The sequence below is a fragment of the Xiphophorus hellerii genome, chromosome 13 (assembly GCF_003331165.1).
Source record: "Xiphophorus hellerii strain 12219 chromosome 13, Xiphophorus_hellerii-4.1, whole genome shotgun sequence".
NCBI lineage: Eukaryota > Metazoa > Chordata > Actinopteri > Cyprinodontiformes > Poeciliidae > Xiphophorus > Xiphophorus hellerii.
Genome location: NC_045684.1, coordinates 559,596 through 583,829, shown reverse-complemented (window position 1 = coordinate 583,829; position 24,234 = coordinate 559,596). Strand labels below are relative to the sequence as shown.

Genomic DNA, 24,234 nt, shown 5'->3' with positions numbered 1-24,234 from the left:
AGCGCGGTGTTTAAAGTGTTTAACCCAGAGAATCCCGTCCAAACTGTGGAGCTCAGAGCTGAACACCTTCCTGACAAAAGACCCAAATAAAGAGCAGCACCAGAACCAGAACCATGCGGAAGAACCTCCCAGGGAGACCGGATTTGTAAAGTTACACAGTTGGACATTAACAGCAGAAACCTATTAATTATTCTGTAGTAACAGTAAAAATGGTTGTTAATTTTTCTAATGAATAAATTCACTAGTAAGCTAAATATTCAGTTTGAAGAAGTTAATATGCAAATTCACTTGCAGATCAGGTTATTATTATTATTTATAGATTTCATGTCGGGTTTAGATGAATTATTGCCATTTACTATGATGGAGTTTGGGCCAGAATATCCAAAACTACATTCTTAATCCCGTTTTTATTTTACAAATGTAATAACTTCATTCATCCTGTCATATTTAACCATGTTTAATGTCTCCACACCATCTTTTCTTGCATCTTGTTTTAATTTTTCACTACTCACCCTTTGTTTTTCCAGTTTCTTCTGCTGGATGTTTACCCGCCAAATGTAAAGACTGACAGATAAGCGGAAATGCACTATCAAAATAAAAGCCGGATCTGAATCCTTCAATGCTGACGTGTCGCCGTTGCTGTAGATCCAGAGCTAAACGTCTGAATTGCTTTTTTAAACTGAACTGTTGTTTAAGAAAAGACGAAATTAAACAATGACGAAGAGATGACAGGAAGCGATTCGGAAGACCCAACTTCCGGTTAACGGCAAGTGAATTTGTATATTAGCTATATAACTATCTCAGCGCCTGCTATTTAAATATTTAGCTTAAAACTGTGACGTTTATAACATGAATGAATGAATAACATGGTGAGAATGACTTGCTTTGAGTTTGTGACTTTACAAACGGCAGCCCGTAATGTCCTGCATTTTCTAGATCCGGGGTGTCCAATGTGTGGCCCAGGGGCCATTTATGGCCCTTAAAATTATGTTGTTAGACCCCTATATACAAGTGAAGAAGAGTAAAAAATGGCCAGCAAAATAGAAAACAATTGACCCCAAAATGTTGGAAATTTATGGAAAATTGTCTGTTTTTCTTTTAATAGGGAAACTGTCTGAAGCCCTTTTTATGTTCAGGGTTGTGGAAAAATCACAAAACAAATTTTTTCATGTTTTATTTCATTTTGGGGCCCACAGGTAGCTGAAATTTGCGAGTTTTGGCCTCAGGGACAAAAAGTTTGGACACCCCTGATTTATTCATTTTAATCAACTATGTAGAAGCAAGGAAACATGATGCTGTACTGGTTCTACTGGTTCTACTGGGACTCTGTCCTTTAAGCTGGTAAATCTGTGTCACTACCTAACCCTCGTCTTCCTCCTCTTCCTCCTCAGCTGTCAGGACAAAGAAGCTGCTAGAAACTGGGAACAGGAAAATGAAAGCTTGGTGCGATAAAACTGGTAGATAATCATCTTTTCATTTAACTTTCATCTGCCGACTTGAATATTCAAAAGCCCAATTAAAGCGTTGGTATCTGCTCCTCTTCAGCAGCTCAGGCCGAGCTGACCTTTTGACCCCTGATGGAGGGCAGCAGGCCTGAACGCTCCGCGTGGCTCTGCGTGTCACAGCGGCAGAACTCCGAGGCCCACGGCCATTCCTGTGTGAGCCCGCGATAAAAGAGGGGAGCTTCCCGTCGGTCCTCCTCGCCCCGCTCCCCCATGAAGAGCGACTTGGCAGGGTAATTAAGAATGGCCTCTAAACACGGCAGCATGGCAGCAACGCTCCAGATGAAAGTAAATGATTAAAATAATTACAGGCTGAGCGCTGATGAGCCGCAGTGAGGGCTGGCCGCCGGACATCGGGCGGTAATTAGATAATTAATCTGAATGCAAATGATGAGCCCTAACGAAGCAGTCAGGCTGAACCAGCGACAACTGCCGAGAGTGAGGAAGAGTGAGGAAGAGTGAGGAAGAGGGGAGAGAGAGGGGAGGGAGAGAGGAGGAAGAGAGGAGAGAGAGAGGAGGGAGAGGGGAGGAAGAGAGGAGGAAGAGAGGAGGGAGAGAGGAGGAAGAGGGGAGGAAGAGAGGAGGAAGAGGGGAGGAAGAGAGGAGAGAGAGAGGAGGGAGAGGGGAGAGAGAGGGGAGGGAGAGAGGAGGGAGAGAGGAGGGAGAGAGGAGGGAGAGAGGAGGGAGAGAGGAGGAAGAGAGGAGGGAGAGAGGAGGAAGAGGGGAGAGAGAGAGGAGGGAGAGGGGAGGAAGAGAGGAGAGAGAGAGGAGGGAGAGGGGAGAGAGAGAGGAGGGAGAGGGGAGGAAGAGAGGAGAGAGAGAGGAGGGAGAGGGGAGAGAGAGGGGAGGGAGAGAGGAGGGAGAGAGGAGGGAGAGAGGAGGAAGAGAGGAGGGAGAGAGGAGGAAGAGGGGAGGAAGAGAGGAGAGAGAGAGGAGGGAGAGGGGAGAGAGAGGGGAGGGAGAGAGGAGGGAGAGAGGAGAGAGAGGGGAGAGAGAGGAGGGAGAGAGGAGGGAGAGAGGAGGGAGAGAGGAGGAAGAGAGGAGGGAGAGAGGAGGAAGAGGGGAGGGAGAGAGGAGGGAGAGGGGAGGAAGAGAGGAGAGAGAGAGGAGGGAGAGGGGAGAGAGAGGGGAGGGAGAGAGGAGGGAGAGAGGAGGGAGAGAGGAGGAAGAGAGGAGGGAGAGAGGAGGAAGAGGGGAGGAAGAGAGGAGAGAGAGAGGAGGGAGAGGGGAGAGAGGAGGGAGAGAGGAGAGAGAGAGGAGAGAGAGGGGAGAGAGAGGGGAGGAACGCATGAAAATGAGAGAAAAAGCTGCAGCTTCTGCTGTAAACCAACAGGAAGAGAAAAGTTTCACTGCTCCTGACAGCATCTGCTGAGTTAAAAATAAACAAAACAGCGCCTGCATGAGCAAAACACCGAAATGAGAAATGAAGATGAAAAACCACCTGAGGAGAAAAACAGCGCAGGCTGAGCACACGCTGGAACTGCAAGAGCAAACAGTGGATTTTCACAGAAACGCTCATTATTTCTGCTGCTCCTCTTCCTCTGCAGCGCCGAGGTAAACAGCCTCTGAAGCGGCGCGCAGCTGGCAGAACCCACCTCTGACCCGGACCAGAACCGTTTCATCTGGATCTGCAGACACACAACCAGAACCGGCCAGGATTACTTACACTCTTCATCACCTTTATTAACAACACATGGAGGTCCAATTCAATCAAATTAAATGAGTTACATTTACTAAAAAACAACTTTAGGAGAATTTTTACTCCTTCTGGAGTTCTACATCATCTAGTTCTACATCATCTAGTTCTACATCATCTAGTTCTACATCATCTAGTTCTACATTCTTTCACTGACTTTAAGCTGCTCGTTTATGAATCACTGAACAGATTAAAGATGTTTTGCTGCTGCTGGATCAACCTGCTGGTTCTGGTTCTGGTTCTGCTCTGCATCCAGAACCAAACATGGAGAGGCAACATTCAGCTTCTATGCACCACAGATCTGGAACAAACTTCCAGAAAACTGAAAAACAGCCAAAACCCTGAGCTCCTTTAAATATAGACTAAAAACCAGTTGCTTTGATTAGCAATAACTGGGACATTGATCAATATATTTGATCATTTTGATGTCATTTGACAAAATATAATTGGTTACTGTATGATGTTTTTCTCATGTGAATCACTTTGAACTGCCTTGTTACTGAACGCTTCTGTACTAATAAACTCGACTGATCAATAATCCATAAATGTCCCAGATTAATGTCTGTTAATCTGGGGATAATCCCTGTTTTTTCCAGATGTTTATTCATAACTTCCTTTAGATTCTGTTTTGTTTTTGCAATAAAAACGCATTTGATTTGGATTGATTTATTTCAGTTTTAATCTTCACCTTGTCCTCATTTTATGGTTATTATCTGCTTCATTAAACAAACAGGAAATAATCAGGTAATCCTGCTGCGTTCAGTGACTAATGAAGCTAATTAAATGAGCGAAGCCTCACGCTCCACTTGGACAATAAAACACAGGAAACATTAAGCCTTAAAAATTTTACAGTTCTTCTCTGATTATTACATAAGTTTGTCACCTGCAGGTGTTTTCTCCATGTCCTCTGAATCAAAATATCTGAGGATTTATGTTTATTAATATTTTGGTGATGCATCATTGAAGCTTTCAGAGAAACGTTTAACCACTCACACTTATGACTGAGACAATTAATCGGATTGATTATTAAAATAATCAACTAGTTTAGTAATCAATCATCAGCTGGAGTATGCAAACAAAAACAGGAATTAGCCAAATGAATATCTTCAGAGCAGCAATTAAGACAAAAATGTATAAAATATATGAACATTTTGAGTTTAAAATGAAGAAAATCCCTTTATAAATCTCCTTTACCCAGAACTAAAGAAAACTTTATTTACACAAATAAAAACAGTAAAGAATGAATGAATGACACAGAACTGCTGTGTTCAGATTTTCTTCATTCTGGATTTATTCAAACAGACAGAAAATCCAGACAAGAGTCCAAAAATAAGATGTTTAATAAAAGCGTCTCCTGGATAATCTGTAATTCCACCTTCATAATCCTAAAGTACTGAAGGAGAGCCAGAATCTTTCAGAACCTCCTAAAAAATGGCGGCAGTATTTACATAGTCCATATCCCAGCAGTCTGGTTCTGGTTCTGGTTCGGATAGAAACTAAATGAAGGAAGAACCTGGAGAATAAACTGTTATTGAGAACAGAACCGGAAGCTGCAGTTCGGTCCATTCAGTTAGAAAGATCATCCGGTGTTTCTATAACTATAAACTAACAGCTTTACACAGAAAGCCCCGCAGTCTGATCAGCCCAGGTGTTGTGAATCTGTCCGTCCCCCGGTCACTCCACCACCAGCTCGAACTGCTCTGCCTCCCGGAACTCCGCGTTCATCTGGGCCGCCAGGACCTCCAGCTCCTCGGTGTTGATCTGCTGCACCTTCCGCTTCTTCCGCTTCTCCTTCACCACCGCTACCCCGGGGATGTTCGGGTCCGGTTCGGGTCCGCATTCATCGGCCTCTAGCATAGACGCGAATGACCCAGAAACCTCCAGAGAGGACCGGGAGAGCTCCACTCGGCTCCGGACCACCTCCGGGGTGCTGAGCTTCTCGAAGCCGAACAAAGTCTCTCTGTGCCCCGGGCTGTGGAGCGAGCTGTCGCTGAGCTTGCTGTAGGAGCGGCGGACCTTCTGGGTCCAGACCGAGTCCTGTGGATCTGCGGGCTGAGAGGCGGCCGGGGGAGAGGAGGCCAGGATGGGAGACGGTACGGGGGGCCGCGGCTGCTTCCTCCTCCCGGCTGAGGAGGACGGACCACTGGGTGTGGGTTCGAGGGCCTGCTGCCTCTTCTTCCCGGCTGAAGTGGGGGTCCGGCGGTTCGAGCCGGGTTCCGGGGTTGAGCCCTTTGTTTCCTTGAGGTTCTGAGACCTCCTAGGGGTGTTCTCCTTGTTGTTCCCGGACAGAGCGGTGGTTTTCCTGGGGGCGATCTTCCTCACAGTGATGGACCGCTTCACTCCCAGCGCCATTTTGGTCTCGCTTTCCTGCAGAGCTCCAGGGGAACCAAACCGAGGAGAACGTCTCCGCTGCGAGCCTTGGAGGTGGTTCGCCTCCACCATTACGGTGCGGGGGGTCCCTTCGCTCATCCCGCGCTCTGTCCCGGTGAGATTTCAGTTAATATTTCTGGTAATCTGATCACAATTCCGCTCAGTGAAACAAACACAACAGCGATCCGTTTAAAATTACCCGCCCTTTGTTTTCTGGTCACGTCTTGATGACGCACTCAGGCTGCGACAGTTAAACTCCAGCTAACTTTTGCTGTGTAATCCGAACAGGAGAAGCTCCATTACTGCTTCATCTTCTCTGTTTTCCTCTAATAATTCACATTTCGCCCGTTTGACATCATGGAATATTTAATCGGGATTCAGGGACCGGATTATGTGCTCGTCGCTGCTGATAATGTTGCTGCCAGCAGCATTATTCAGATGAAACACGGTATGCTACCTCGTTAGCTTAGCTTAGCATCTGCTCTGCCGGTGGATTTAGGTCTTGTTTCTGTCTTTGTTTACATTTTAATGCTCTTATTATAAAATATAACTGGAGTCTTAAGGTTTTATTGTTGTTATGTAATTTACGGTAGAGTTTTATTATACTTAATGGGGGAAAATTGAGAAAAATTGCGCTAACGGCGTTGTTAACATTAAATTTATTAACTGTTATTGTGTTCTTTAATTTTACCCTCCAAAGTCTCCTGGCTCTTAATATTTAATCATATTTGAAGGTGATTTTTGCTACATTTACCCCGACCTGGCCTGTAGGTTTAACGCTAACATGATGAAAGTGAAAGTCGTGGCTGCTTCTCTCATCCTGGTAGCAACTTGATCTGTTTTCTGTTGAAAATAACCAAGCTGTTTATGAAAAAAGCCCAGAACTTTTCCTGATTATTCCTCTATCAGAGACTCAGACCACCTGATCATAACAGGTTGATAACAGTCAGTAATAACTCAGTTTAAAACCACATAATAATAATAATGCAGCTTTCACTGAGGTGAAGAACTGCTGAGGGGAAAACAAGACAGTCAACATTCTCTCGTTTATATTCATGTTTTCTCTTTAAATCAGGACTGAACACATAAATGTTCTCTGGAAATTTACTTTTTTTTATTTCACGTCTTCATAAAGTAGCTTTTATTTGCTGAAATTTGCATCACTCTATTTTAAACTTTAATTTAAAGCAGACATAAAATCCCCAGAAGAACCCATGTGAGCTGCCTTTAATAAATCTATGCATTAGAATGAGTCAGGTCGAGATTATCAGTTTAATAACTGAATAAAAATTGATAAAGATTAATAGTTAGACCAAAGCAACATGGAGATTAAACTCCCTGTAAGTTTTGAGGTAGTTTTCATGTAAATAGGATTGTCTCACTGCATGTCCTCCGTTCCTTACAGGTTAACACCAGTATAACCAGCTTGTTAGTCAGTCTATCTGCAGTCAGTTGCTTGTAGAAGAGTCGGCTGCTGTTAATTTAGTTTTCACATCACGACTCTGAAATATTTCCAAACAGCCACATTGTCTCTCTGATATCTGAAGGAAAGTGAAATGCATTTCTGCAGTGTTTAGCAACAGGTGGGGGAGGGATAATTACTGCAGAAATGGTGCGACAGAAACATTTCCTGGTTTTCCAGCCTTGGTGTTCCCTGATAGGTTCTGGTTCTGATTAACCTGAGCCCAAACGGTCGCTCTGCTGTCTCGCAGACTATGACAAGATGTTCAAGCTGAGTGAGAAGATCCTGCTGCTGTGCGTGGGCGAGGCGGGAGACACGGTCCAGTTCGCCGAGTACATCCAGAAAAACGTCCAGCTCTACAAGATGAGGAACGGTACGCCGCCGCCGTCTCCTGTCCTCAGCTCAGATCCGCTGCTGGTGCTTCATCCTCCTTCTGATTTCCAGGTTATGAACTGAGTCCGTCAGCAGCAGCAAACTTCACCCGGAAGAACCTGGCAGACTATCTACGGAGCCGGGTAAGCAGTTGACGGCTACGGTCACCCAGCAGCCCAACGCAACCAAATCTGACCTTTCACCCTAAGAAAAATTCAACTAAATCGTATCCGATAGTTTTCAAAGCATCTGCAGTCTGAATGCTCATACTGCATTTTACCTGACTTCTACATCATCAAGTGAGACTCTACTGGTTTTCTTAAGTTTAGGTTCAGTTCAATACTGAATGCTGTTGATCACAAAGGGGGAAAAGGGATTTTATTTAAATCAAGAGTAAAACAAATGACAGACTATTGGTTATTCAAAAAATCTGCAAACAGAAAAAACATTAGTAGAACAGCTTCTATTTCACACCAAACAGAAAAACACATTTTCAGAAGTTGGAATCCGCAGCAGTTCCCACTTTAAGTCTTCACCAACAGGTTCTGTGTTAATGGCAGAGATTCAGCATCAATATGAAATCATCCAGAACAGTCAACATGTAGAGTCAAAAAATATTTAACACTCAGTTGGTCTTAAAACAGTTATAATTTTAAATGACCAAAACAAATGTTTTTTACCTTTAGCTATGCGTTCAATCTTATATTTAAAGGAAAATCCACAACAATAAATCTACTGAAGAAATGATTTTTCCTTTTTAATATCCTGGTTTTCATTCTCTGCAGCTTTAATAATTAGAAATAAAGACTGTAAGTATATAATACATGTGGACCAGATGTATGGAAGTGCAGCCATGTTCTGTTCTGATGATGAGGCGAGTAGCGGCGTCTCCATCGGGTCTGAAGGCTTCATCAGATTAGCTTCAACGTTTTCATCTTCTAAACGCAGAAAACCAACAAATCAAACATTTTCTAATGGAAACACAGAACTGAGACGAATCAGACAAATCTCCACATCCAGAACCTTCTCTGGACCGAGTTCTGTTCTCCGGTAGGGCTGGGCCACAAATCGACTTCATCCATCAGAAACGATTAATGAACTGGTCAGACTAACTAGCAGAGCCACTGATGACTGCAGATAAGTAGTTTTCCTGGAAAGGTGAGTTGTTTCTCTGCCATTAGCACATTTAGCAGCATGTGCATGAGCGTGATTGACAGCACTAAGCCCCGCCTCCTGGCTCTGATTGGTTGTTTTCAGTCAGGAGCGTTGCATTGCTTCAGACAGCAACAGCCGCTCATAGAGGATCGATCTTTTCACAGATTATCTGACTCATAACAAACTGTAACAACATGATGACAGATTTAACAGATATGGAAAACAGATTTTTGTAAAAGTTTTAACACATCGACATCAAATTATCACCATTAGCTGGACTTTTATTAATAAACAACTGAGTCTATTTGGAAGAAAACCAGACAGCCTGAGCCGCTCACATCAGACTCTGATAACTAGAAGCTTTTTTCCTCATTAAACCATTTTCCTCATAATTTTGGTAAAATTGTTTATTCCACTAATATTAAGTTTATTTTCTCAAAATGAAACAGTTTCTGTAGGCTGGCCCAGATACTCCAACTCACAGAAAGGATGGCTGAAACAAAAAACTCTTTTTGAAACTATTTTCTGTCATTAGTAACTTGAGTGGGGGAAAAAAGTTGCTTATAGTCGGATCTGGTGTGAAACATTTTATTTTTAAGCCTGTCGTCTTCCCTAATGTCCGACCCGTCAGAACCTCGGACCAACAGGAAGTTCAGGAGTGGTTTAATCTTCTGGGTATCAGAGTTTGTGCCTGCAGACGAATCATTTCACACGTTTTAATCAGACAAAGTGTTGCAGGAATCCAACAAACCAACAGTTTGTCACTCAGAACATGTTTCTGCAGCTAAATATGGGGTGCAAATGATTTGCTAATTATTTCATTTTACACAAAGTCCCAACTGTTGGTAAAAAGTGAGTTGTGCATAAAAAGTGTCACAGCAGAGGGAGGCTGGGTGGGAGGATAAACTCTGATCTGCTGCATGCGTCCGACTCGCCAGTTGATCCGTCCGCCTCGCTGCCACTCGATTCTGTTGCTAATTTGTTGCGGCGGTGCAGCCGCGGCCTGTCACAATAGCAGAGGGTGAAAATAATTACAAAAAACAATTAGTGAGGCAGAGGAGGGAATGTGGGACACATGGAGGAGGGGCTGCCTGGTGAGGTGGAGGAGGAGGTCCCAGGGGGCGCAGTAGACAACAACACACACACACAGGCGCTGTGTGTGTGTGTGTGGGAGAGGCTCACAGGGACCTGTAAGATCAGGATCAGTTTGTTCAGTCAAGGCTGAGCGTGTTGTGCAGGATATCATTGATATTCATGCTGCTGTGCCTCACGGTGATGAAGATGCTCGTTACGCTGCAGCGTCTCAGGAGTGGAGACAAACCGAAGCTTCTCCGCTGCTTCCCACACCTTCCTCCAGCTATCCCCTCCTCCTCCTCATCCTCCTCTTCCTCCTCCAGACTCTTGCTAATTATTGGCTTTAGAAACATGTTGAGTCTCTGGTCCAAGAAGGTCTCCAACTATTTTAACAGATTAATGAGGAATTATTTAGGTTTATTCCCTTTGATTAGCTTAAATAACCAGGATTTCATTAGATCCTATAGTAAATTAGAGTTTTTGTTAAATAGGCCTGTTCATGTTCAAGTTTTGGTCTTCAGAATACGGTATATGTCGTGGTGGCGGCGAGCATAGAGTAACGTAATAACATTAGAGCCGGGGGAGGTAATTGTACAAGATACCGTAAGACCTGTGAGAGCGGCGGCACAATCCAGGACATTTACGGGAAAATAATAATACAGGAGTACGGCGGGAACGGGGGTAAAAAACGGGTATGGGCCTGTCACAATTACAAATTTTGCTGGACAATAAATTGTTCCAGAAGTTATTGGAATAAATAATATTGTTGTTTTGACATTAATAGTAATATAATGGGATAATAATGCAAATACACATTCTCAAACATCAATAAACTCTCATTTCTAATGAAGATTTAACATTGGTACTGAGAGACATTTTAAATATCCAATACGAATAAACAAAACAGAAACAAAAAATAAAATTAATTATGAAGTCTCTGTAACCAGAATTGTAATAAAATGGCTAGTTGAGAGTTTAAAAATCCTTTTAAGTTTATTAGCAGCTTTCTGTTGCTTTTAAAATGTGATTATTATTTATTTCATTTTTTTTATCAATGATTCTTCCTCCTCCGTGCCGCTGAGTTGAACATCGGCTTCATGTTGTTAAAGCTCCAGACTTTATTCCTGCAGGACACATTACAGATGAACCCCCACCGGGCCTCGGGAGGCTCCGGGCCGCAGAGAGGCGTAGTTAGCTCCAGTCAGAGCCGGGCGGCGGCGCCTCGCTCTGCCGCCCAGATAAACAACTCGGCTAACCTCTGGAGGGCTGCGCATGCGCTCAGAGAGCAGAGGCCGAGTGGCGGGAACCACCTGAGGTCTCGCGCCGCACCTCGGGAAGCTAAGCGCGGTAGAAACGGAGCAGTTCGGACTTTGCTCAGGTTCTGGTTCTGATAAAGCAGAAATCTGGTTCTGGTTCTGATAAAGCAGAACCGGAGTGTCTTCAGCAGCAGGTCCCTCGTTGATCCAGCCCGGCCCATATGGGTTTGTGAAATATTCACCATAACAGGCCCGCAACGGGCGCAAATAATTAGAGGCGCCATATTGCAGGCAGCGCCTCGGCTCCGGCGCAGATGAACTACTAATTCAGCAGATCAAGGAGGAATGGCGGTAAAAAGAGCGGGGCCTCCGGGCGGACGGCGAGGACGAGCGTTTCAGCTGGAGAGTTTCAGATGATTAACTGAAGCTGGTTAATAACGGCCCGACCCGGCTCGGCTCGGCCCGGTGGCCTTTAATGGCCGCCGGTCAGAAGTAGTGACCGTTCTGTAGCGGCAGCCTCACTCTGTAGGTGTGTTCATCTCGAATGGACCGGACCGCTCAGCAGCAGACATTTTTTATTCATCGGACCCAGAGAGACATTAAAGAGGTTCTGTTTCTCTTCCAGAACTTTCATGTTCAGATGGATTATATCTGATCTGGTTCAGGTTCTGGTTCTGACTCGTGTTCATGAGGCTGTTTAACTACAACAGAACTGACCAACAGTCACTGTTGACCTGAGACGTGTTGGAGAAACCTGAGGTTCAGTTTGAAGTCAGAATTTCAAGAATTAAACTCAAAATTATGACATTTATTGTTGTTATTTTGATTTCATAAGTAGAAATTATGACTTTAAAACTCATAATTATGACTTGTAATCTTTAATCTTTATTTTTATTCTCAATTATTGACTTTAATCTCAAAATTATGACTAAAACTTGGAATTATAACTTTTTGTAATTGTGATTTTTATTCTCATTATTATGACTTTAAAACTGATAATTATGACAAATTCTCATAATATCAGAATAAATGTGTGGGAAATATCCACAGACCGAGTTCTCGTTCACCTGACCCGTTCTGTGGAACAGAACCTCCACAGAGTAACAGTAGTTTATCGTCCTGGTTCTGGTTCTGGTTCTGGTTCTGCAGCGCCTTATGGCCTGGCTGTTGAACCGGGTCGGGACAAGTGTGTTCTAGCATGGTTCGGTTCTGTAGCTCAGCCTCACATTGCAGGTGTGTTCAGGTGAGACGTTGGTGTCACCCTGTGGGGGGGAGGTGTCGGGTTAACAAGGTGCTGGTTCCCTCTGAGCCGGGTCTGCTGGTTCTGCTGCCAAGTGTTATTGTTAGTGTAGCCGGAGAGACGGCTGCCAGCTGGGGGGTTCACGCCCTCACACACACACACCTGGGGATCGATGTGTGTGTTGGAGACACTCTGAGCTCCGCAGAGATCTGGAGGGTCCACCTGGAGTTCTGAGGCGGTTCTGACTGCAGCGACCCGTCCTGCTGCTCTGTTTAACCAGAACCTCTCCTGATGAGGAAGACGAGGAAGAGGAGATGTAATTTAAAAACAGAAACGGGAGGGGGAGGGGGGACGAGTTCAGAAGTTTTAATGAGCGCTGGCGTTTCTCCAGGGCTCAGGGTGACGAAGAGGAGGAGGAGGAGGAAGAGGAGGGGGTGACGGAGGAGCAACAGGGGTGCTGACTCCCAGCAGATGTCACACTGCCCCCCCCCCATCCCTCCTGCCCTCTGACCCCTCCCACCTCATAAAACAATTTACTGTTTACTGGGAACTCAGCCAATCAGGAAGGAGGAAAACCGCCATCATCACTTCAGCTTCCTGTGGATCCATCAGTGGAGGAGGAAGATCATCTTCATCGTCAAAGAAAACACTGATGATCCAAACTTCAAAATACAAAAAAACACTGCAACCACAGAAAACAAGCAAAATAGAAAATACAGCAAATTACAAGAACAGCAAATATGAAACCTTTCTCCACCAAACAGAAGTCCTCCAGACCACTAGGGGGGGTCTGGAGTCACTAATATTACTTAGGTAAATGTCCTAAGTTCTGTAATATTGGAAACGACTGCGTCAAAAAGGACTGGGTAGAGTTAAGAGCTAGCAACCTCTACTTCCTGTTAGCTGCAGCTATGCGTAGCGTCAACATCTTTACAGCCTGGATGATTCGTTCCAAACCAATAGAGACCCTGGAGCCAGAAAGCCCAGTCAGACCCTGACGTTTGACCCGGTTCTGGTCCAGTTCTGTGAATGTTCAGACACCAACATAACCTCAGTTTATTCCTCTGCTATTTATGTTGAGTTATTATTGTTCTCCACCACATCCAGAACCCTAATCCTGGTGTCTGTCCTCCTGCAGACTCCGTACCACGTCAACCTGCTGCTGGCTGGACACGACGAGTCCGACGGGCCGGGCCTCTTCTACATGGACTACATGGCTTCGCTGGCCAAGGCGCCGTTCGCTGCCCACGGATACGGAGCGTTCCTGACCCTGTCCATCCTGGACCGGTACTACAGACCAGGTAGGAGCAGAGAGACGCCGTCTTCCTGATGGACGCTCAGCATCGAGAACAACAGGCTGAGCTTCAGCGTTTATTATTTTTACTGTAATAAAAAATAATTTAAGGGAATAAAAGTAAATCTGAGAGCAACAGAACCTCCAACGTCCACAAAACGTTTAAAGTAATAAATGAATTAAATCATTGACGGTCCGGTTCTGTAATGTTTGGACTGAGCCGTTCAGTGGAAGTCGTTTCTGTTTCTTCCCGTCGTCCTGACCTTTGACCCGGTGGGGGAACCGCCTGTCCGGACCTCACTGCTCCGGCTTCTCTTAAATAAACTGTCTGCATGTGGCTTTGGACCCGACTGGGTCTGCCTGGTACTTGGAGGTTCTGTTGAAATCAACCCTGACTGGTACCAGCTTCGTTACGGGGCAGTTCTGACCCGGCGGGGCTGAGAACGTATCGGGCTGTGGTTCTGTTAAAGAAAGTTCTGTTGTGCTGCAGACCTGAGCCGGGACGAGGCCGTGGAGCTGCTGAGGAAATGTGTTGAAGAGGTGAGTCTTCCTCCAGCCTGAGCATCTCTGGAGTCGTTTGGACCAGAGTTAGCCGGTTCTGTTAGCATGATGCTAACTGCTCTTCCTCCTGCTCCTCTTCCTCCTCCAGCTAAACAAACGCTTCATCCTCAACCTTCCCTCCTTCAATGTCCGTCTGATCGACAAAGATGGAATCCACGACATGGAGAAGATCACGCTGACCGCCAAGTGATCCACCCAGAACCCAGATCCAGTTTTATACCGATGACCTTTTGTTCTGTTTCTGTTCCAATAAAAATCCCCAGACACACCAGCTCCTCCTCTTTCTATCTGAGATCGACTCGTCAGCCTGGCTGCATGTCTGATCCGGTTTGGGTCCTGGTTCTGACCCGGTTCATGAGGCTAAATAACCGCAACAGATGTAAATAACTGTCATTGTTGACCTGAGATGTTAGAGAAATCTGAGGTTCAGTGAAGGCAGCATGGAAGAACAAATAAAATAAATCATAGTTGAGTTTTGAAATAATTCCATTAATAAATTTAGTAATTAGTACTTTTATCCCCAGTTATGACTTAAAAATTTAAAATTGACTCATTGAAATAGATTTTTATTTTCATAATTATGACTGCAGAAAATGATTTATTCTCAGTTATGATTCAGAATTATCTCTGTGAAGTTACGACTTAATTATGAACTCAAACTTATTTCTAGTCTCTAAATAAAGACTTATTGAGTTTTTACATTTTTTCCCGCTCAGAATAAAGTGGTAGTTGTTATTGTGTCTTGTCTCTATGCTGTAACTGCGAAGTAATTTCCCTGCTGGGATGAATAAAGTACTTCTATTCTATTCTATATAGCTCCGAATTGGGCCTGGTTACTACAGTCTGAACCAGTTTAACACCAGTAACTGGGCCCGAACCAGCCGAAGGTGTGTGTGAGAGAGAGAGAGTCGCAGACAGGTGATTAATAAACATGAAACACAGCGGAATCTGACGGAAAGAGCAGCATATGTTTGCCTGCAGGCGCCGGGAGGCGGAGAGCGGCCCGCTGAGTGTCAGAACCAGGTGGGGGAGGGGCATGCGGCAGGTAGAAACAGGAGTGTGTTTATGTGTGTTTTCCCTGGAAAGCAGTGATTGAAAGAGTCTCGTCTTGGTTAAATAAAGTGAGCCGGGGAGGTGGGAGACGAGCAGATGGGTGGAGGAGAGAGGCGTTCGGGTGAAGTTACGGAGAACAGCGGGGTGACGTCTCCACGGAGCCCTGAGGAACTCCACGCAGCTCCACGCTGGATCTTAAGGTAAAGGGAACAACACGGAGCCAAATGATCCGCTCTAAATGGATCCAGTAATTTAAACAGCAGGTTCTGGTTCCCCGATGGGAAGAACTGGACCACAGAGAACCTTCCAGAAGATTCCCGGGAACTTTAGCCTTTCAGGCGGCAACGAGATCTGGATCCGGAAGATCCGCTGAACTCCAGCAGGTATGAGTGAAGAGGAAGTAGGCCTTTCAAAATTAAAGTTTTAATTAAGATCACATCCGACTGGACCAAATTAACATCCGTCATTTGTCTTGTTTTTAAATACCGCTAGCTTAACTGTCGTTAGCTTAACTTGTCTGGAGTCGGACTGACATGTGTTTATTTAATTAGCTTCACCAGCTCGGTGTTTTAAAATATTATTACATGTAGGTAATAACGGCAGGTTGATTCTGTTAGCCGGTCCAACATTAGCGGCGTCTCCATAAGTTCTCCTTCCGCCAGTCAACACAGAACTTCCGCTTACATTTCACAATAAGAACATCTGTGGCGCTGAATGGGGCCATAAAGTTTGTTCTTGAAAAAAAATTGAAAAATAAAAAATTTTAAAACTGCAAAAAAAAAAAAGTAAACAAAAAAGTTTCCAAACTGAAAAAAATGAAACTTCTTGTCAGATTCAACGGTTTTTATTTTCAGTTTCAAAACTTTCAGATAATCGTTTTTCTATTCTATTTAAAACTTTTTTTCAGTTTCAATTATTTTTTTTCTGTTTCAATTTTTGTTTCTTTGAACAAACTTCATAGCCGGCTATGTAGCTCCATAGCCGGCGATGATACCTTGACATTACATTTAAAGAAATCTGTTTTGGTTACTGAAATAATATGAAACTAACCTAAGTAGTTAAAAACAAATAAAAAATAAATATAAAATTATCTTTCTGTAGCCATAACTTCTGCTTCTGTTAGCCAATCAGTGTTGGGTTGTAGAAACGTCAACTTTGAGTCTGCAGAAGATTTAAACTCCTGAATGAACGAGTTCTTAATTCTTTAATAATATATTACATTTATGTTGTAATACAATAATAACAGTAACAATAATAATAATAAACACACACTGAAAGTACAAAATGATTTCTGTTACTTTAAGTTACGAACACCTGAAAATAAAAAATCTCCTGTAACTGAGAGGACTCCATTTCCCATGAGCACTTGCTGCAGAGGACTACAGATTGAACAGTTCCAGACTCCTGTAGATCCAGAACCGAGTCGGATATGGATTCAGAGCCTTCAGGTGGGAGTGGGCGTGTCTGAGTGGGTGGGAGGGGCTTGGAGAGTCCACAGAAACAGGAACAAACCAGAACCTCCCCACTGGGAGGTCAGAGGTCCATGCGGCGCCATCAGGTGTTCCTAAAGTACAGATATAGTTAGCCCCGCCCCTCAGTGGGAGGAGCCTGCTGGCAGGTAGAGTCTGGTCCTGAGGGTGGAGGTGGCTCCGGGGCTCTCCTCATTTCCGGTGCTTCATCTCCTTGTCGTGGTGGCCCTTCCCTCCTTCCTTGTCCAGCAGCTTGACGGCCTCCATCAGGTAGCTCTGGAAGGCCGACAGCGCCGCGCAGATGGCCGGCGTGCCGAAGCCGTGCGTCAGCAGGCTAAAGTGGGTGAGGCTGCCCTGGATGCCGGGCTCCAGGCAGGGCGCGGGCCGGCTGCCGCCCAGCGGGGAGCGGTCCTGGGTCATCAGGTCCACAAACTCCTTACAGATCTCCCTGCAGAGAGGAGAGAGGAGGTCACAGCAAACAGGAAGGTATGAACCATGATGGGTTTCCTCAAACTGCTGCTAACTAGAGATCTGACCCTGATGTAGAAAAGGTTCTGGTTCTGATTGCTCCTGAAGCCGAACCACTGAAATTTCCCATCAGTTAGCTGGAATGACTAAAATACCTGACGGTCTGCAGCACCATCAGGTATCTGGTAGAACTATCTGCTTGTTTGAACCAGAACTCCATCATCTGCTCCACCTCCTTCTGCTGTGGTTCTGAGTCAAACCAACCTGTTTCCCTCCTGGCCTGTGGGGGCGCTGCACCAAGAACCACTGAAGGAAACGACACAAAAACCTCTGAAGACACTGAGAGCAACTTCCTTCTTCACCAGATGGAAACAAGATGGAGGCGTCAGATTTTGGTGTTGGAGGATTTCTCTTTAGACTTTGGCTGAAGACCAGGAGCCATTTCTGCTGCTAGCGCTAGGCTAGCATGTTAGCTTTGGTTGTATTTACCCAGAATGCCCTGGGTCGTATTTACTCAGGGCATTTATAATGTGGAATAACTGGAGCTTTGTGGAGAAATGTTGACCTGCTGCTGTGAAATCCTTCGCTCTGTCCTGTCAGGTCATGTGATCAGCTGACAGTCTGACGGTGGGACTCACTTGGTGGCCAGCAGCATGCTGCGTCTGGTCGGCAGCTGGTCCGGGTCGCTCTGCCTGCACAGGTACTCAGCCGTGGCTCTGGCAGGAAACTCCGTCTCACACACGTAGCCAAAGTCCCGGGCCAGGTGGACGGCCTCACCTGCAGGAGGAAGAGGAGGAAGAGTTAACCGAATCTGCAGCGGCGGGCTCCGCTAACTGAAAAGCGCTAATCCTAAAAACCAAATTATAAACATTAGCTACGCTAATGCTAACGCGCTTTACCAACTTCAATACAGTTAGTCAAACTATGTTCAACTAAACTTTTATGAAACAGCTAAGTAAATCAGAGCTTCAGAATAATTTAAGATTCGTTTCTGTCTGAAAAATGAACCTCAGCAGGAAGAAGCAACAGATTCCTGCTCTGAATAAATCTGACTGGAAATGAAGTTTCTGGATGTTTTTCCAGATTCACACATTTATCCAGACCTGCAGATTTTTTATCCAAGCATCATTTTACATGTGATGGTGAACTATGAACATGAACTAGTTCTGAATCAGTGAACTGAACTGGAGCAGAGGAATCCCAGTTCAACAGTATGAAGCTGGTTGAATGTGCTAGTTTGTCTCTCTCTCCTCCAACAGCTCTCTGCTGTGACACCGTACACACACACACACACACACACACGCTGTGTGTGTGTGTACGCCTGCAGCTATCAGAGTCATCCCTGTTTGTTCATGTGTGCTGAAGCGGGGACAGCTTTCTGAGAGTTTCTGTCAGAGTGTATGCAGGTCACTGTGTGTGTGTGTGTGTGTGTGTGTGTGTGTGTGTGTGTGCGCCTACCCTCCACCAGAGATGTCAGCAGAGTGACGTTGGCGGCCTTGCGTCGCCCGGCAGGCAGGTTCAGCCCAATCTTCTCCAGACGCTCTCTCAGACAGCGGCCACCATTCTTCGACTTGGCCCTGAGGGACGACACTGAGCGCGCTCAGAACGGGGTGTGTGTGTGTGTGTGTGAGCCAAACAGAGAGAGGCTGAAATCTGTCTCATGTCAGCTCTGATAGTTTCTCTCTTCAAGCTTCTCTTTTATTTTCTTCAGCTTCTGTTTATATAATCTATAATTTAGCATTTTTACTAAAAAAAATAAATCAGTTTTCCTTTTTGTTTTTTTGTATTTCTGGTTCTGCAGGAAAGAAGCTCATTTCTAGTTTTGCCCGGTCCGTATAGTTCTGTATGTCCCTGTTTGTCTCACTCCTGGGTTTTGGTGATGTATTCCTCCTCCAGAACAAATAGATCCAGATTTCTGGACGGATCCGCGTTGATTCATCCGCCTGAAGCTGCAGCTTCTGCTGCTGAACGTTTCAGTTATTTCTGTACTTTTACAGACATTCAGTATTTACTGTTTAGTATTTTATTTGTTGATTTATTTATCATTCAGTCGTCTGTCTTCATGGCGTTTTTAAATTGCTCCATTAATAAAATATTAAATCATTGAGAATTCAGGTTTTTTTTATTTTATTGATTGATTTTTCAGTTTGTGTGAAATCTTAATAGATCTGTCTGATTAGAGATTTAATTTCAGATTTCTGGGGGAGGTTTTTACATCTTTGAAGCGTTTCAGAGCGGAGCGGCGCCGCTGTCCTCAGGCTGCTTCATTAAACTTCTTCGCTTGTGATTCAGTCCCATGACCCAGTTCTGGGGCCCGGTCGGAGCCGCAGGTTCCGTTAGCAGATCTGAGAGAAGAAAGCCTCATGGAGACGTGAGGAAGGAGAGGTCATGTGACGTGAAGCTGCTTAATTAAAGGAAGATTTACATCCAGATAAAATTCATAAATCATCTGAATTTCAGCTTCCTGCTGCAGGTTCTGCTCTGTCGGACCGGGACAGCCCAGGTTCTGCTTTCAGCTGCAGCTCATTTCAGCAAAATTAGTCAAAAATGTACAACAATAATCTGGATTATTAAACCTGTCAAGGGAAAAATGTGGGTAAATTTTTCAAACTCATATTTTCTCCATGTTAATTATTTATTTAGAAGCATCAGAGTTTCAAACTAAACATTTAGTTTCCTAGCTAAATATCTAAAACTAAATATTTAGTTTGAGGCTAAATAAATATCGCTGAAACATTAAGTCATTTTGGACCAATCCCCATTTAGATCTTTAAACTGCTTCAGCGTGATGAGTTCAGGTAACCTGGGAAATCTCTGGTGAACAAAATAATTGATAAATAAACTTCCTGTTTGTTCCAGATTTAGCGGCTAACTTCTGAACATTGAGTCAGAATGATAAGCCCCGCCCCCAGCTCACCTGCGCAGGACTCCGCCCAGCAGCGACGCGTTGAGGCACTCGGGTGGAGACAGGCGGCGCTGCACCTCGCCCACTGTCACCTTGTACTTGGAGGTGGAGCTGAGCAGGGAGAGGCGACCCGGGACGGAGCAGAACACCTCGGCCGGGTTGGACACGGCGCCGACGCCCAGGCCCTCCTTCCCGATGGACAGCGCCGCCAGGGCGGAGCCGTTGAGCTTGGAGGGAACTGAGAGGACGGAGGTCAGGCAAACCTTTTTATTTCATTTAAAAATGTTTCATTACTTTTATTAACTTCTTTTTGTTTTTTATTTCTTTCCTTTTTTATTTTAAGTTTTTTAAATTTATTTTTATATTTAATTTTTTTCATGAATTAATGTTTTTATTTCAATTCTTTCTAAAATATATACCTTATTTTACATAAATATTTCAACACTTTTTTATATTTATTTTAAATAAAAAATGTTTTTTTTCATCATTTTAATTTCTTTTTATTATTAATTGTTTTTTACAATTATTATCTTGGGAATAATCTTCCTCTATGGAGAGTGATGGATGTCAAATGGAGATGACCTTTGACCCTGGTTTTCCCGCCTGGCGTTGTGCTGACCTGATGATGACGAGTCACTTCAGTCAAAATCAAAAATACTTTCTTGATCCCAAAGGGAAATAATTCTGGGTGTTTAGTTTTCACATCTTTATTTAATAAATTAGATTCTGTTTCTGTTCATTTGAGGAAATTATTTTAAAATCTGGATCAGATAATAAAACATTTAATCTGTTTAGTTTCTGATTTAAAGTCAAATCTTCTGATTTCTCAGCCGGTTCTTTCTGGTTCCGATGAAAACCCAGAAGTCCTTTCCGCTAAGCCACGCCCCCCGCCGTGCGACACGTCCAGGTGGGAACGAAACGCCTCCAGGTGTTTTTATCAGCTCCGTTTCTGAACCAGAGACAGAAACGCAACGAATCCAGAACCGGCAGAACTCCTCTTCTTACTCCCCTCCCCTTCCTCACCTCCCCCTCCTCACCTCCCCCCTCCTCACCTCCCCCTCCTCACCTGCCCCCCCAGCAGCAGTTTGGGTTTTCTATTCGGCCTCAGTGTCGCTGACGGTGATTTTAGACCATCAGCCTCTGCAAATTTATCCACAACTCCCCTTTTATCACATTCCCTGCGCTTTTCTCCCCTACACACACACACACACACACACACACACACACACACACACACACACACACCCTCTCTCTCATATGACCATGAACAGTTCATTAAGAATCTGTGCCTTTGGGCTGCAGACTGCAGCTCAGTATTAGAGACTTCTTGACTTCAAATGAAAAAGCAAAACAGAATTATTTATAGTGCGCGTGCACATGTGCGCGCGCGGATTTGTGTGTGTGTGTGTGTGTGTTAGTGGGACTTGTGTTAGAGAGCGCTGAAACACAGAAATCCCCCCCAGCATGTTGAACACAATTATATCGCTGCACGCATGCGCAGAAGAGTCTTCTGTCCTCTTACCTTTTTTAATGACAGAGTGGTCCAGGATGCCCAGGGCGGATCCTTCCTCCATACCCTTCACACACACACACACACACACACACACACACACACACACCCACACACACACACACACACACACACACACGGTTAGTGTCATCTACCCACGTGCTCGCTGTCTGAGGTCAAAGATCGTCCTTCTCTGTTTCCGCCTCACTATAAAAAGTAAAATTTGATTCTGAAATTTAATTGATTTTGAAGCAAAAGTAATAATAAAAATAGTAATTTAAATATTTTTTAACAAATATTCAAATTGTATTTCTGCGCAACTTGACAAAAAATAATCAGAAGAAAAACTGTAAATATTTATATGAGGTTTAATTAGAATATTAAAGTAACATCGTGACTTTGACGTCATTAATCAAAGCTGCGTGTCAACAGGGAGCGTGGAGCCGCGTGGGCATCGATTCGTCTCGCCGTGTTTCTGTTGCGGCTGCACCTGCTGCAGGAGGCCGACTGCGCCAAAAACAAAAAAACTGCACAAAGTGTCGTTCAGCTGCGCCGTGCGCCGCGGCGGGACGCACCGCAGCTGCGTGCGGGACTTGATTTCCCAAAGAAAATGTTTTCATTTACGACAAAAAAAGAGAGAGAGAGTTGATCCACATTTATAGTCCAGATAAAATAATAATTTCAAGATGTTAGGAAATATTGTTTGTATTTTAAATATTATTTTAAACTGAAGCAAAATTTTATCTCGCATTATATAAAAATATTTTAGTTTTTCCGTTTTAAAGGCCTGAATGATTTTTCTAAAGGGCCTAAAGGATTTTAGGAAACTGAAATAAAATAAAATAAACATTATTATTACAAAAATAACAAAAAACAGAAACTGAATTAAACCCAAACAGAAAAATCTGCTGATAATAAAACATTTAAATCTTTTTTTTTCTTCACTATAATTTTTTTAAAACAAAGTAAAAAAAAAATGTCCACGGGCCTTTTTAAATACAGAAATCAGGTAATTGTATTTTTAAAAAAATCTAAACAAATGATGCTTATATAATCTAAGAGTTGAGAATTAAAGTTCCGGTTTTGAAGCGGAGGTTGAGTAGCGGGTCACCTGCAGCTCCTCCAGGCCGTGGTGTCCCAGGTGCATCCCCAGAGCTCCGTCCCCCAGCGCCGCCGCGCCCTCCCCGAGCCCGTGCAGGAGCCGCGGCACGGCGGCGTACTCCCGCCGGGGGTCCAGGCTCAGCGCCCGGTGCGACTGCGACAGCAGGCCGCCGTCCTCCGAGCGGGACCTCTGGGAGTGCCAGGCCGCCTGCTGGTGCTGGTGCAGCGGGTTGATGGAGGGGTACGGCTCCGGCAGGTGCGAGTAGGCCGAGTCCTGGCTCTGGGAGTACGGCAGCGAGGACTGCGGGTAGGGCGGCGGGAAGTAGGGCGGCTGGAAGTCCGAGGCCGGCGTGTGGCAGAGCGGGGGAGCCGCGGAGTAGGCGGCCTGGTTCAGGGAGGAGAGCTGCGACAGGCGGCCGCTCGGAGAGGATCCGCTGAGTCCGTCCGCCCGCTCCTGGAGGAGAAACCCGCATGAGAAAACCCGCAAGAACCTAAACTAACGTTTACTCAAGAGGTGTAAGGAAATCAATATTAAATATTTAGACATCTTAACTATTTTAAACATACAGTTACTTTTAAAAGTGAATTAAATATTTTCCGGTTGAAGTGATGGTGGCAGCAGCAGCCTGTGGAGTCAGAGGTCAGAGGTCAGGACAGCTAATGCACCGCTGCAGGGAGCGTGGGGGTGACCTGTGAACACGGTGCGTGGATAAACGCAACAGAAAGTGCATCCACTCATCCAGCCGCATCGGCTTTCTGCAGCTGGGTCAGGCGGGTCGATGCGGGTCGATGCTCCGCAGCCAAACCAGGCCAAACCAAACCCGGTCAGTCCGGAACAAGTTTCTCCTGACAGCCAACCTGGATCCAACCCGCAGAGCGCCGCCGCAAACTGCGCAATCTGGAGTTTAATTAAAGCCGCAGCCGCAGCCCCGCATCCTGACTCACCATGGCTGAGTATGTGTGGATCAACATCTGGACGCTCCGCAGACCCGGGAGGAGACTCGCTGAGCACGCGCAGGTTCCGGTGACGCTCAGGTGTGTCCAGGTGTGGCCCGCGCCCCTCAGCGCTCCATCAACTGAAAAGTGTCCGCTGCCGCTCGCCGTACACCTGTCCGGTTCCGAGCTGGAGAGGAAGCTGCTGCCGGAGACGCACGCGCGCACGGAACACACACGGACTCGAGCGGCCGCTCCATGAGCGCGCTACTTATAGGGCGCGCGCGCTCCCGGCGGGAAGAGGGGAGGGGTCGGCGGGTCTTAAAGGGACACTCCGGTCCAAACGGAACCGCTTCTTCCTTCAGTATTACTTTACATGACTTTACGGAACGATTCACAAAATAAACACATTATGTAAAACATTGTCCCTAAAATACATTTTCAGAATAAAACTCCAGTTTTTCTGCAGATTTTATGATGGCAAATTAATCCCAAAATATTCGGAGAACCCGGCTGGACCCAGCGGAACCAGTCAGAGCAGCGGGGGTTACCTCGGCTTTGGTCCGGGACTTCCACAGCATCCTGCGGTCCGGGACGGTTCGGTGCGGTTCGGTGCGTGGCTGCAGCGCAGGGGTTAAAGTGAGGAAGAGGAGGAGGAAGAGGAGGAGGAGACGGGCTGAAGGTGCAGAGAGGAGTGAGTTAGCTGGAGAGGAGCAGCAGGAGTTTGACTGGATGGGGGGGGGGACTTTTCAGCAGAGACCATCCCACAGCTTTACACCAGAACCGGTTCTGAAGGTCCAGTAGAACCTCTGA

At 45.3% G+C, this 24,234-nt stretch overlaps 3 protein-coding genes across 4 annotated transcripts; 1 reads left to right on the top strand and 2 right to left on the bottom strand.

The window, feature by feature from the left end:
* Positions 1–4,465: 4,465 nt before the first annotated feature.
* Positions 4,466–5,697, bottom strand: cdca5 (cell division cycle associated 5). The gene has a single exon (XM_032581029.1). The coding sequence runs from the start codon at positions 5,665–5,667 to the stop codon at positions 4,873–4,875; it is 795 nt and encodes a 264-aa protein (XP_032436920.1). The 5' UTR covers positions 5,668–5,697; the 3' UTR covers positions 4,466–4,872.
* Positions 5,698–5,800: 103 nt separating this feature from the next.
* psmb2 (proteasome 20S subunit beta 2) lies at positions 5,801–14,253 on the top strand. The gene is made up of 6 exons (XM_032581030.1): positions 5,801–6,016; positions 7,281–7,403; positions 7,475–7,545; positions 13,266–13,428; positions 13,912–13,961; positions 14,071–14,253. The coding sequence occupies exons 1-6, from the start codon at positions 5,926–5,928 to the stop codon at positions 14,170–14,172; spliced, it is 600 nt and encodes a 199-aa protein (XP_032436921.1). The 5' UTR covers positions 5,801–5,925; the 3' UTR covers positions 14,173–14,253.
* Positions 14,254–16,220: 1,967 nt separating this feature from the next.
* tfap2e (transcription factor AP-2 epsilon) lies at positions 16,221–24,234 on the bottom strand. 2 transcript variants are annotated; one of them, XM_032581024.1, is made up of 7 exons: positions 23,973–24,234; positions 22,499–22,942; positions 21,400–21,454; positions 19,890–20,115; positions 18,431–18,549; positions 17,611–17,749; positions 16,221–16,952 (listed from the first exon to the last, which is right to left on the bottom strand). In XM_032581024.1, exons 1-7 carry the CDS (start codon positions 24,000–24,002, stop codon positions 16,697–16,699), a joined length of 1,269 nt encoding a protein of 422 aa, XP_032436915.1. In that variant the 5' UTR covers positions 24,003–24,234; the 3' UTR covers positions 16,221–16,696. The 2 variants fall into 2 exon arrangements, with proteins under 2 accessions (XP_032436915.1, XP_032436916.1); XM_032581025.1 differs by lacking the exon at positions 23,973–24,234 and adding an exon at positions 23,434–23,831.